Source organism: Coloeus monedula (genome assembly GCF_965178545.1).
Source record: "Coloeus monedula genome assembly, chromosome: 15".
Taxonomy (NCBI): Eukaryota; Metazoa; Chordata; class Aves; order Passeriformes; family Corvidae; genus Coloeus; species Coloeus monedula.
In genome coordinates this window covers 6,527,240-6,541,197 of record NC_138795.1, presented here as the reverse complement: position 1 = coordinate 6,541,197, position 13,958 = coordinate 6,527,240, and the positions used below count along the sequence as shown (strand labels likewise).

At 52.3% G+C, this 13,958-nt stretch overlaps 1 protein-coding gene across 4 annotated transcripts in view; it reads left to right on the top strand.

Annotated features, from left to right (window-relative positions):
* LOC309578463 (proton-coupled amino acid transporter 1-like) overlaps window positions 1–13,958 on the top strand; it is a 57,980-nt gene that overhangs the window by 10,417 nt on the left and 33,605 nt on the right. For 3 of the 4 annotated variants that reach the window (XM_082291124.1, XM_082291125.1, XM_082291123.1), the window contains 2 exons: window positions 6,230–6,399; window positions 9,157–11,912. In XM_082291124.1, coding sequence (XP_082147250.1) covers window positions 6,230–6,399; window positions 9,157–9,425 — 439 coding nt within the window. In that variant the 3' untranslated portion in view covers window positions 9,426–11,912. Of the gene's footprint in view, window positions 1–6,229; window positions 6,400–9,156; window positions 11,913–13,958 lie in introns of those variants that run through there. The other variant, XM_082291126.1, reaches the window with a different exon arrangement.

Genomic DNA, 13,958 nt, shown 5'->3' with positions numbered 1-13,958 from the left:
AGTTGAAGGACTGGGGGGTCCCAGACAGGGAGGTGGGAGAGGGGGTGGCAGGGGACTCCTTAAGAGAACTAATCTGGGTGAGCATGAGGATAGCCATATTTGCCAAACTTCAAGGAGTGAGACTAGGGTTGTCTGATGTATAGGCTGGAAGAGGCTCATTGCTGTGGTGTCTGAGCCTGGTCTTGGAGCTCAGGCTGCTTCATTGGGGTCCCTGGTGGTCCCTGCCTGGGTTGGTGCAACTCCTGCCTTTTTCTTGGAGCCTTGTGGCATCTTTTTGGCTCTCAGCAGTGCTCTGGCTGGCAGATGTTGAAGACGTACCAGAACATCACTGAATTGTGCGAAACCTGCTTCTCTTCCTCAAATGTAGCACATGAAAAACAAATCCATAGCTGGGAGCTCCCAGAGGGAGTGAGATGTGACATCTCCATGTGTAGGTTGTGCTCCTTGTTTGCAGCTCTGGAGCTCAAACTCCCACTTCTTGGATTCACATTGTGCCTGGATGTGGCTCATTTCGAGCCAATGCTTTGCCTGTGAGCACTGGTGCCATGAGGATACCCCTTCCTTCCATGGGGGCTGAGCTCTGCAGCAGCCTCCCAGACCTGTCTGTCCTCTGGGATCTGGTGAAGCCTCTTGAGATGCTCCAGTTGCTGTCTGGAGCCCTGTGGCCTGACCCCATGCCTGCCTGCTTGGAGGTGTTGTTGCTCCTCTTGCCAGGGCTGGTGGCTGCTGCAGCAGCTGCCTAAGTTGTGTGCTGCTCTGTCCTGGGGGATGGGTGTCATGGCTCCGTATTCATCCCACAGGAGAAATGCAAGCAGTTCTCTTTGATGGTCTCTGCTGGCTTGAAATCCTGCAAGAGACCAGAGTGAGAACTGGAGCTGGGCGTGCCTGTCCTCCTCCCCTGCCCATCCTCTCTGCTGCTAGTAGCACCCAGCACCATGCAGTGTGACTCACTGTCTCACTGTTGGAGTAAATTTGGGCAGGACTCAAATTTTGAGTCACTGGGGCTTCCACATGCTGCCCTTGTAGAGCTGCACAGCTGGGCCTCTGGAGACAGCAAAGATTTGATGAAAATAGAGCCTGGTTTTGCTATAATTATTGCTGTGTGGGTTTCTTTTCAGTTTGAGTGCATGGATGTTCATTCATGCTGGGTCTGTGTAGTGACTGCTCTGCTGGATGTTGGTGTTGGTGTGGTAGAAGATCCTGCTGCTGCCGAGAGCCTTGTCTTGTCCCCTGCAGGGGCTTGGAGCTCTGCCAGGTCCCTGCTCTCAGTGAGGAGGGATGGGGCTGGTGGAAAGATGTGCCTGTGTTGTAGGGAGGTCTCAATCCCACTGTGCCGAGCACAGGAAGTGTGATCTCTTCTGCTCAGTAAACTGAAGTACAGTGTGGAGGGGATGAGATGCTGCTACTTCTGAAGGTGGAAAGCAGGTCATTTCCAGGTTTGGGCTCTGCGTGCCACAGCCTGCAATGGCATCTGCTGACCTGAAATGCTGCAAAGGGGCTTCTGCAGGGAATCTCAGCTCTGTTTGCCCTGAAGAATGACATACCTTTAGAACAGGTCCTTAGAATGGGATTATTGTGACCTGCTAGACTACAGAGAGAAGAGTGCAAATGCATGTTTCTAGGAGTATCCACACCTTCTGTCTTTTCTTAAAGTAAACTACTTTTCTGAAGGTAGCCATAGGGTTTTTTGGATAGTGAGAAGAGAACAGCCCTTTGGAATCAGCACCTGGGGAAACCTGGGCATGTGGCAGGGCTCCTGCTGGCAGCTGCAGGGAAGGTGTGCTGTGGTCCTTATCACTTGACACGGACACGCAGGACACCTTGATGTTTGTGCACGTTGCCTCTGGGCAGAGCATTCAGTGGATGTTGGACTTATCTCAAGTAAGGGCTGTGATAGCTGAGATAAAATCTTGACTACTGCTCCTGTGCATTAAACCACAGGTGTTGGGTAAAGACTTGCTCTTGAAATGAGTGTCTTGCCCATCCTGCCTCGCCCGCAGGTTTTCTTTCTGGCAGTAAAAGGCTGGGCTGCAGGAGCTGGTCATAAAGGCTGTGGGTGAGAAGTCATGGGGTTTGCCTGCAACCTGGGAGACAAGGCAAGGATTGTGGTGGAGGTGCTGCAGCCTTCCTTGTCTGTAGCCATTGCCTGGAGGTCTCTGGAGCAGATTTGGTGAACATCTTGGGAATCGTTGAGTTATAGGGTGACTAAGGACTTTCCCAATTTCATTTCTCTGAAACCACAGCTTCCTCAAATGAGGAGTGTGTCAGTTCCCAGTGCCCAGGTCTAACCACAGTGCCCAAAATACTGTGCTGCTGTGCAGAAATCCTCCTTGTCTCCTCAGAAGGGTTGCCTCACTGCACCATCTGAAGGGTGAAGAAATTAGCTATAGTGAGGGGGAAGCTGTTGGGTTGCATGTGGCCGGTTGAAGGTAGGTAATGACAGAGCTTACGGTCCCAGGAGGGTATTTCACTTCTTGCAGCCTTTTGGGATGGTCTAGCATGGCAATCTGGATTGAAGCAGGCGTTGCTGCGGTTGGCAGAGTGCCTCTCCAAGGCTCTGCATGGGCCCCTGTTTTCTGTGGATCAAGGGTAATGCTTGAATTCTTCCTCTTCTTGGAATTTAAAATGCCCTTTGATCTTGTTGTCCTGGTTCCTGACCTGTGCAGGACAGGTACACAGCCTTCTGTATTTTTTTTTTAGTAACAGCTATTAATCATGGATTGCCCTGGAGCACTTCATGGTTTTTATAGAATCACTTGCTTGGGAATACAGTGATAAGATATGCCAGTCAGTGACTCAAGGCTCCTGTGCACACGTGTGGCTGCATGGGTGCACTCTGGACTCTGGAGATAATTTTGTGTTCAGTTTGCCTGTGGAACCTCAGGGTGATTTAGGTTAGAGAGGACACCATGCAATCACTGGGTCCTCTCACCTGCTCATAGCAGGGCCAGCTTAAATGTTGAGTATCGGTAAGGACAGTGGTTCCCAACCAATCCAGGCTCTTCTTCTGGCCCTTAATCATCCTTTGGAGATGCAGCTCTGTCCTACTGCACCTGGTTCTTCTGCTGTGAAGCTCCAAGAAGAGCCTGTTACTCTCTCCTCCATGCCCTCCTGTTAGGCAGCTGAAGACATTAATAACATCCTCTTCTAACCTTCTCATCATGCTGAATGAGCCCAGAGCTCATTTTGTAAATCATGCTCCAGCCCCAACCATCTTAGTAGCCTGCACTCAACTTGCTCTGGTAGGTATAGTGGTTTGGTCCAAAATACTCATTACTATTTACCTTCTGTGAGATAAGAATTAGCAGAAAAGCAAAGCAGGCACCAAACTTGAAAGAATATAAAGAAGTTTATTAACAGACCTAAAAGAGGGAAAAAGGAAAAATAAAATCATACCACAGCTTCAGAACTCTTCTTCTCCCCCCACCTTTCTCCCTTCTCCCACTGACAATGTAAAAAGACAACCCTTGAGATGTTCAGTCTGTTTATCACTTCCATAATAACCTTGTTCAGTCCATTTAGGAAGAGGAGTCTCTCTTGCCCATGCTATGAAAACATTATCACAACGAGACAGCCGCCTGGGTTGGTTCTCTGCTCGCATGTGAGTCCCTTCCCCCAACTTGCAGCTTTTCCCACAACTGCTTTCGAGGGTCCACTCTTGAATTACTGGGGTACAGTTTTAAGGTTGAGCCATTCGGAAACAAAAGTTCTCTTCACTCATCTCTGGGAGCATTTCATCTCTAAGAACAGAGGCCCTCCTCCTTCCCTGGGACCAAAGGGTCCTCCTCATCTTTGTCTCTAGGACTATCTCTGGGAGCACCTCTAGGAACAGAGGTCTTCCCCTTTCCATGTGGAATAAGAGTCCTCATCGCTTCCATCTCTCCCTGCTCAAACTTCTCATCAAATTACAGCTGCTTCAGCATCTGCCTATCTCAGTGCAGGTGCTTTTGCTCACAAGTACAAGTTGAACGCTCCACCCCCCCATGCCTTCATGAGATTACAATGGGTACTCTGATACATCATAGCTTTACAACAGAATTTCAGCTTTAAGCATCTCCTCTTTCTCTTCCCTCAGGTTTTCAGCTCTTCACAGCAATAAAAGGGTTAATCTCACCCAGGCCTTGCAGCTGGAATTTCTCTTATCACTGTTGCTCACATGATCTTTGCTGGACAGCGGTGCAGCTTTCAGATGAATCTTGGCCGCACTGGAGAGGGGGAGCTGGGCTGCTCTGGCTGCCCACAGCAGGGCTGTGGGGGGGGTTCTGTGGGTGGAACAGGGCCCATTGGCTCCAGGATGGCCGTGGCCTGGCCTGGCCTGGCCCGAGCAGGGCCTGGGCTGAGCCCGCTGACCCCACACGGGGACCCGCAGCCACCTGTGCCAGCGCTGGAAACGAGACAGAGCCTCTGCCCGGGGTTTGTTTATTCTGAAGTGTGGACCACAGAGGCGGTCACAATTTTAAGTGGCTCAAAGAATTGTCCATATTCAAACTGGCCAGCTGATAGGTTCTGTCAGGTCACAGAGGAGCTGTAAGCACCCCTTTGCAAGGACATCACTTCCGAGACTATGCTTTGCTAACCCATCACATAGGTCAGTGTCCTGTCGTGGGAGTACCAGTACTGGACACAATACTCAAGATGCACAAGCCCTAGACAAGAAAGTAATCCCTTAATCCCTATCCTTAACCTCCTGGCTATGCTTTTGCTAACAGCCTGATTTGTGATTGACCTTAGTCACTGCAGGGTCCTGCCATTGGCTCATGTCCAGTCTGTCACCCACCAAGAGCCCCAGGTCCTGTTCTCCTGGCCCCACCCCTTCCCATGCATGGGATTTTGTTTTTGCACTTGAGCTTTGCCTGTGGCATCATGTTGTTGCTCCAAGCTGTGTCAGCCATTTCCTCCAATTGGATCTTGCTTGGAATTTTCTGAGAATGTGTTCTGGGTCACTGAAAACTCATCCAGGTCACTGATGAGGATATTTCCATGATTGCCCCTTGGCAAATCCCTGCTGGCAGTCCCCACTGTTCAGTATGTGCCTGGAAATGGAAGCCAGGAGAACTTAACCCATACTCTTCTGGGGATTGAGGTGAGGCTGATTAGCCTGTAGCTTCCCTCATCCTTCTTGAAGGTGGATATTATTCTCCTCCTGAGGCAGCAGGACCTCTTCTGAGCACCCTGCTCTTTTGAAGATGATAAGGTGGCTTCAGGCTGCTGTTGGCCACAACCTTGAATACATCTGGTCTGGTCCCATAGACTTGTGTAACATTCCATTCACTTAGGTGATCCCTAACTCTGTCTGTGGGAAATGTTTGATTTTGCCATAATCTGCCACTAGTGTTCAAAGTTGTCTTGCATGGGAATGCTTGGATTTCTCTGATTTGAGGCTGTCGTAGCAGATGGATGCTGAGACACAGCGTACAGAAGGGCACAGGCCCAAAAAAGGTAGAGGGAAGGCAGGAGCCAGATACATTCCTCAGCTTGGATTCACCCCGTGTTTACCCAAGCGGTATGGCCAGGACCCACGTTTCCTGCTTGGTTAGCATGTCTTGAGTTGGGGAAGGGTTAGGACCATATGTGAGGTAACCAGATGTTACTTCTCTTTTGGAGAGGCTTTTTCTGCTGCTGGGAAGCTGAGGGCAGAGGTGGGGCTGGGAGGTGCCTTGTGGTCACCTGTGACTGGCTCTCTCCTGCAGCCACACTGTATTGCTGCAGGATCTGGGACATGGTGAGATCTGACTTGGGGTGAGCCCGAGGTGGTGTTCGCAGCCTTCTGCACTCTGCCTTCCTTCTGCTCAGCCCAAACTGCTCTTTTAACTGTCTTCCCCCCAAACATGTATTATGCAGCATTCCAAAAATAGCTGCTCTTTTTTGTTTGATGGAGGAGGCTGAGTTGCCTGTTCACGTTGCTTTGCTTTTGGAACATTGTGATATTCACTTTGCATGGAAGCCCAGAGTTATCCCAGCAATGCCATCCTCTTCCCCCTCCTCAGAAGCCAAGCAGTAGCTGGAATGTGTAATCATGGCTGCAGCTGATACGTGTCTTTGCTGTCTCTTGCTCAAGAAAGGTCTTTGTGAATTAAATGCATCACCCCTAATTTTCTAAGAGAGTGCTCAGGAGTGGAGACCACTGACTCACAGAAGTCTTTGCAGAGCATTCTCCTTCTGCTTTCTGCTGTTGATGTTGCAGGGGCTGGAGCAAGAGCCTGTCTCACTGTGTCCTTGTCTTTTGCAGGCTGTACCAAGCTGTCAAGCTGCTCTTCTCCTTTGGGATTTTCTTCACCTATGCCGTGCAGTTCTACGTGCCTGCCGAGATCATCATCCCTCCCCTCGTGGCCCGGGTGTCGGAGCGCTGGGGCTGGCTGGTCAACCTGCTCCTCAGGATGGCCCTGGTCTGTGTGACCTGTGAGTACAAACCACCTTGTCTGACTTCCCTATAATGCTGTGGCACCTCCTTCCCACTGAGCCTTCACCGCTCACCCCAGCACCTCTGGCCCTGCTGCTCAAGCCCTCATAGCTGGCAGTCCCTGGGCCTGGCTAATGCAAGCCAGCAGGTCAAGGTGGCCTCCAAGGAGCAGCAGCCGTGGTCCTCTGCCCCCTCTGTATGGGACCAGTCTTCTCAGTGGAGGAGTAGTAAACTGCATCGTTTAGAAGTGGCAGATCCCCATGGAGCCTCAGGCCTGGTATTCTCCTGATGGCAATTCTGTGGGACACTGAGTCCCACCAGGGTTTGCATGAAACAGCCAGCGCAGGGTTCAGTGCCAGGGCAGCCCAGAGCAGAGGCTGTTTTCTGTAGGCAGTGTGCAGCCAGGCTCCTCGTGCCTGTGTGATGGGGACATGACTGCAGAGGAGTCACTGACCGTGAGGGATGGGGTGTTCTTGTGCCCACGCACTCATTGCAGCATGGACCACAGCAAGAGACAACTGACAGGGGTAGGTGACCCAGAACCAGAGCCCTGGCATGCTGCAGTGCAGAGTGTGCAGGGCAGGTGTGCCTGGAGCAGCCCCACAGGGTCCCTTCCCTTCATGGTGTGTGGTGCCTGTAGTGAGGTTCTTGGTGGAACAGGCTCCTGGCTCGAGCCTGGTGGACCTTTGGGAAAGGTGTGGGGCAAATTAGGTGGTATCTGGTTTTGGCTGGCTTTAATTCCTGAGGACTAAATGCTTGCTGTTGTCAGCAGAGCTGAGATGCTTGACTGAGCTCCCCGGCGTCCCCTGCTGAAATGGAGCTTTGCTCCATGGCTTGATGCTGCTGATGCACCAGAGCTGAGCATCAGGGACCTGGCCACGCGTCCCAGCTGGCTTTGGTTGGGGTTTGAGAGGAGCATGGTGCTCACTCAGGGGTGGTGGAGCAGGCTGGGAGCAGGGTGCTGCTGTTTCTGGGCTCTCACTAATGATGGGCCAGAAGCGCTGCATTAACAGAGGTGGGCAAGGCCCATCTCCTCTGTGCTGAGTTCCTGAAGCCTTCATGTCCTCAGAGGGTGCAGGGATGAAATCCTGCCGTGCTGGGCAATGTGCTCTGGCCACCCTGGTGCTGTAGGTGGACTGGGAGCCTGCTTGTGGGGTTGGGGCCTCTCCTGGAGGGTATTGGGCTGTGCCAAGCTAGGGAAGCGAAGGTTTGGAGAGATGGGATGGCTTTAGGCATCATCAGTGGCTGTATCCTCCTATTTGGGAGTAGGGAGGCAGCAGAGGTGTTGGTGGAAGGATGCTGGTTCCTTTGTACCTCCTCCCCTCACCCTTCCATGTAAGGGATCTCTGTGGCTGCTGCTGAGGATAAAAGCAATTAGGGGGGTTGCATGAATATTCATTGGATGATTGTGTGGCCACACAACAAGCCCCCACCAGAGCTTTAGCTCCAAAGAGAGGATGCAATCTGGTGTATGGGTGTCTTTCAAGCTTAGACTTCAAAACCAGCACACTTAAAACCCTTTGAATTAATACCTGCAGAAATCAGACTGTTTCCCCGGAGGCTGAGGACTGCAGCTGGTGCTTCAAATCTCTTATTTTAGAGGGGAGTTAATAATTTTGTTTACTTTTGAGTCCAAAGAGCAGTGTGGGGTGGGCTGAGGATGCTGTTGGAGGGGAGCTGCTCTGCTCTCCACACAGGCTGCTGGAGCAGGGATGCTGCTTGCAGCTGGAACCTGGCAGAGCACTCGTTTGGCTCTGTGCAGGGCTGAGCACCAGGATAAACTGGCACAGGACCTTTGTTGCTGTTTCCCTTGGTGAAGGGATGGTTTATCTCTAGGCTTATCCAGATGACAGCAGTGCTGCAGTGGTGTCACAGTCAGTCTCCCAAGCCTTCCTTCTCCTGCAGTTCCATGGGTGATCTTTGGCTCAGGGAGGCTCCAGCAGCCTCTCTTGCCTGTAGCTGATAGCCAGGGAGAGAACAAATCCCTCCAGTAAGGAGCCCTGAGATGTCCCTTCTCCACAGAGAAGGGACCTGCCATGGTCCTAGGTGTCTCCTGTTTCCAAGCAGAGCTTTCAAAGCAATAAACCAATTTATTTCTCTTGGTCACTGGTTAAGCACTGGAGCTTAGCACTGCTTTGCTTGCAGAGGGTTCTCTTGTGTTGTGCAGAGCTCTGGTGACATCTCTCTGTCCTCCCCTGGCGCCGTGCAGGAGGAGGGGGAGCAGGAATATCCCGGAGCTTGCACTGCTAAACTCAAGCTGTCAGGAGTCTCCCAAGGGGATTTTCCTTGGCTGCAGTTTTCACCTAACAAATGTTCTCCCTTGGGCTGTGCCGTGGGCGTGCTGCTGCTGGAGCAGCTCTAAACACATGCAAACCACACGGATTGATTTGGGGTGGGGGGAGATGCCTTTTTCTTCCCGTCTCCTGCTTTTATGGGGTTTCTGAGGCTTCATGGCTCCCCAGGTGTGAGGAGCAGGAGTGCTGGCTCGCACAGGGGCGGTCGGGAATGCTGGCAGCCAGCGGCACACATTCTGCTCAGCCCTGGAGCTCGCTCTGGTGGCGCCCAGGGCGACAAAAAGGCTTGTTAATTCAACAGCTTAATTGCTTCTTCGGGAGGAGTTGCCGGAAAAACATGCAGCCTTGTCTTCTGTCAGGGAGGCGGGCGGAGGTGTGACTCAGCCAGCGGCATCCCTGGGTGGGGTTTTGATTGCTTGGACACAGGGAGCAGCACTGATGTCGTGTCTGTTCCTTCTCCAGGCGTGCTGGCCATCCTCATCCCGCGCCTGGACCTCGTCATCTCCCTGGTGGGCTCTGTCAGCAGCAGCGCCCTGGCTCTCATCTTCCCCCCACTGCTGGAGATTGCCACCTACTACTCCGAGGGCATGCACCCCCTCGTCATTGCCAAGGACATCGCCATCAGCCTCTTCGGCTTCGTGGGCTTCGTGGTGGGCACGTACGAGGCGCTGGTGGAGCTGGTGGCACCCGCGGCCACCGTGGTGAACGCCACCACTGTCCTGGTGCAGTGACAGTCCCCCCGCCCCGCCGGCCCTGCCGGATGCCGAGCTGGGGGTGCACGGACACTGGGCACTGCTCTGCTGGGAACGCCCTCCCCTCTCCTCTTGGGAGGCGTGGTGGGTTTGGTCTGGGAGAGGATGGGGCTGCCTGCTATCATGGGTGCCCGGCCGCAGCAGAATCCTGCCCTGGGCTGTGTCTGGAAGGTGGGATCCAGGCTGGGGCAGTGCCTTCCCTGGGGGCTCTTAGGGCAGGTGGTTGTAAATAGTCACTTTGAGAGGTGAGGAATCCCAGGGATGTAGATTTTATTTTATTATTTTTATTTTTTTAAATCCCCACCCTTCCATATTTCCCCTGTCCCTTCAGTCAGGGCAGGGAACAGGGACTACTCTTTTTTGTGCCAGTTTGATTTTTTTTTTTTTTCCCTGAGCACTTTATTTTTACAGCAACAGACAAACCTCAGCTCAGGTTAAAGAGCATGGAGCTGCCTCCTCACCCCAGCCTTGTGGGGAGGGTGGGCAGAGCCTGAGGTGAGGAGCATCCCAGGGCCCACAGCTCTGGATCCCCAGCCATGAGCATTGGCTCCTGCAGTGCTCCAGCTCTGTTTCCAGCTACCTTGAGCAGGAAGTCTGAGCAGGCCCTGAAGCTGGGCACTGGGCACAGCACCTCCCTGGCCTGGGAGGGTTTGCTGAGCCCTGGCCCACGCTTTCAGTAGTGACACTCATTTATCCCCATCCAGCGCACAACTCAGTGCTTGGCTTTCAGAAGCTTTATGGAACCCCAGGCGTTTGGGGAGCAAGCAGGCTCTGCCGTAAGGACGGGCTGAGCTGGTCCCCTTTGGGTGGGACAGGGTGTCCCCTGCGGTCACCACAAGCTGCCCACGCGCCACAAGAATACATCGCCTTGTTTACAGTGCCTGAGCTGGCCCCGGCACGCTCCGCCTGCGGCTGCAGGCCGATACTGAATGTCAAATCACACACAAAAACTCCATGATATTTCTTTATTTAACCCTTTCTCTCCTGGTTCCACTTCCTCTGCATCCTCTGCCTCCACCCAGCTCCTCTCCTCCTGTAGGATGCAGCTCCCTAGCACTTCTCCCTGTGCTCCTGTTGCTTCTTTTGTCGTGGCTGGTGCATGCCTGGTGGGGACAGTCCCACGGCACTACTGCTTTCCTTCCTCTGAGAACCCAGCTTCCTCCCTAGAGAATTTCCTTGCCTTTCTGCTGGATTTCTACTTTTTTTTAAGACAAGGGAGCAAATGCATCCTCCACAGGATAGGCCGAACTCCTGCCTACTGACACAGCATCTCCCAAATGCCATCTCTCTGTGGAGAGCCTTCATCCCTCATCCCACTGCAGCCGTGTCTCCCTGGGGGTGGGCAAAGGCTGCTGGTGGTGGGAAAGGAGGGTGAGTACAGCACCAGTGGGCTGCGTTCCCGTCTTTGGTGGAGGCAGAGGTTTGTGGTTATTTTTGGTGTTTGATGGGGCTCTGGGAGGAGAGGGCTGTGTGGAGCAGTGTCTCTGCAGCTTGGCTCTCCCTCGGTGGTGCTTGTGTCTGCACTGTGTCCGCTTTGCTGGCAGTTCTGGGTGCCCCATGCTGGTACGTGGCCAGGTGTGGGGTGGGTCTGTGTCACGTCACTGCCCCTTTCCAGCCCCTCACCTGCTCCCTGCATCTCTTGGGGTTCACCTCATCTCCTCCAAGGCTGTGCTGGGGAAGGTTTTGGCATGACCAGCATTGCTTGGTCAGGAGCAGAGCAAAGCTTTAACTCAAATCCTCCCTCTGGAGGGCACCATGGGGATAGAGAGGAAGCACCCAGGGCTGGGAAGGGGCTCCAGGGCATGACACAGGCGAGAGAAGTGCAATATTCAGGTCCATCTCTGTGTACTGACCCCAGCGTGGCCCTTGGGGTTGGGTTTGAGTCAGAATTTCACCCTCAGCAGAGGAGGGAGTGCTGCGAAGAGCAAGGGATGTCTGATGCTTCCTGTTGCCCTGCTAGTAGTGCACTCTAAGAAGGCTGGCCACATTTTAGGGACAGCTGTGTGCCAAGGCATGTCCCCAGCCTGGCACTGGGCATCAGTGGGTTTGCTGATCAGGCTCTTGGCATCCAAACTCACTTTGCAAGCAGCAGTGAAGACCTAGTTTCCAAGGGGACTGGGATATCACAGAAGCATTAAATGGGTTTTGCAGCTCTTCCCTTTTGTTGGGGTGAGCAGGGGTGTTTGAAGATGGGGTGCTGGTGGCACACATGGTGTGGGGCCTCTGCTGAGCCAGGGGGAGCTGGTGCAGGACCCGATGGACACGAAAACTTGACACTTGTATATTGTAGGCTGCTCAGTAACCAAGAAACTTGTCTGTGTAAATATAGCGATGGTCCATGTCTCGTGCCTATGGATATTGTCAGTGTACAGCACGGGTGCTGCCCAGTGGGAGGGCTGCTACTGCACCTGAATCATGTATCTTACTTTAATCAATAAATATGATCTATTTTTTATGTGTAAAGGCTTTGGGGTGTGAAGTGTGGGTTTCTCTTCCAAAAGAAGTGAGAGCAGGAGATGTGGAGCCCAGCAGGCAGCCAGGATCCCACCCTGTGCTGTTCCCACCCCCACCCACACAGCACACACGATTTTCCCTCCTAGTGAGGGTTTCAAATAAAAGTGTTCCAGCTTTGCTGCTCGGAAAAGTTAATTTTTCTTCCGACCTCATTTATGCAAGTAGGTTGTGGGCAGAGCTTATGGGCTTGTAGGGCTGGGCTTTTCTCTACCCCACCAAAGCTGTGCCTTGGTTTCTCATCTCCCTACTTATGCCAAAAGTGGAGCTGCAGCTGAAAGAAGAGCCTGGCATGTGAAAAAGAGATGGGGGATGCTGAGCTGCTGCTGATCCGCCCAAGAGATCAAAGGAGCAAAAGTCATCCCGCACTAGGAGACTCTGCCAGCACTGCTGCAGCTCGGCTTATCCTCTCTGCTGAATAATTCATGCCATTGCAGTGTGTCATTACAGGGCTGTTGGGGAAATCAGTGCTATAAAAAGTTCATCTTTAGAAATTCTGGCATAATTTTTTTGTTAAACTAGGAGGCTTTTGCAGGCTGATGGGGACTGGATCTGAGGTCACCTGAATGACAGGGCAGGAGGGACGGCTGAGCACAGGCAGCTCCTGGTGCTTCAGGGTCTTTCTGAGTATGGAGAGTCACCATGGTGGGATCCACAGCCATCCTTTTGTAGGGTTGAGCACTGCAGGGCTGTCCCCATCCCATGAAATGGCTTTGCTGAGGCTGCTCCTTCCCAGGTGTCACTTGGTGGAGCATCATCTCAGTTGCTTTTACCCTGTGCTGTGACCACTGGCCAAAGCAACTCCGGGGAGTTAAAAAATGTGGAGGAAAATATCACTCTTATTTGTGCTGCTTCTGCTGCTGGGAGGAACAATTTGTGTTTCCTTATGGGCAATAGTGGCACTCTTAGTTTCCTCTTCTCTCTCCCAGTGTCTCAGACAGTTGCTGAGACACCTCAAAATAAAGTATTCTCAAAAAAAAGTGCAGGAATTGTGCTCTTTTAGGATGATGTTCAGAGGGATTTACCAAGCAGAATAAAACCAACTAGATAAAATAGTTCTAATCCAGGCAGGGACTGCTTTCTGCTGAGCAGAGCTGGCAAAAAAATGTCGTGGAAATGCATGAGAGCTTTGGGAGGTAAAACAGGGGCTGTTTGTTGGGGATGCAAATCAAAGCAGGGCTTCAGTTTGGGTCCTTTCAAGCCCTTTAATCCTGAACTAAGAGATAGAGGAGGCTCATGGTTTCCCAAAGCAGGACAAGGTACTGTGGGTCTGTCTGCCTTGTCCCTCTGGCTCTTACAGCATCCTCAAAAATGTATTTAACTTGCTGTCCTGGTACTTCCCTGAAAGGTTCTGGTGTCCAAAATAAGCTGGTTTTCCCCTGGCTGGAGCTAGGCAAGGATGTCCTATTTATTTACAAGAGAATCCCTGAGATAACTGAATAAAACCATAATAGTAAAAAAATCCAAACTCTTTTAATACTTTCCAAAAATTCGACAACAACAAAAAAAGTTACATCAAACAACCAACCAAAGAAAACCTCTCACGAAGAAACGATACATTCCCAAGCACAAGGACAAACAGGCAAACCCACGCTCAGTAGCCTCGGTGCCCCTCTCTGGGCAGAGATTTCAGGCAGTGCTGGCCAGGCTTTCTGGGACACAGCACGGAGTCCCTGCTGCTGGCAGGACCATGTACAGCTGCATTCAGCGTGGGACCATGACAGCCACGGGGACAAGGCTGTGCACACAGTCCTCGGGGCAGGGTCCCCCTTTCTCGTGTGAGCACAGCCCGACTGGGAAGCCTGGTTTGAGTCTGTGGGTGGTTCCTGCTGTGACAGATCTTGTTGCTTGGTTTTTCTACAGAAATGGACTCTTTTTTTTTTTTTTTTTCCCCTTGGACTTCTGTTAGCCAGTGAGGGATGTGCTGATGAGACCAGCTGCATTCCCTCTTCTCTCTCCCAGTGCCAGGGAGCAGACATGAAGAGGGTTTGCACCAGCTGA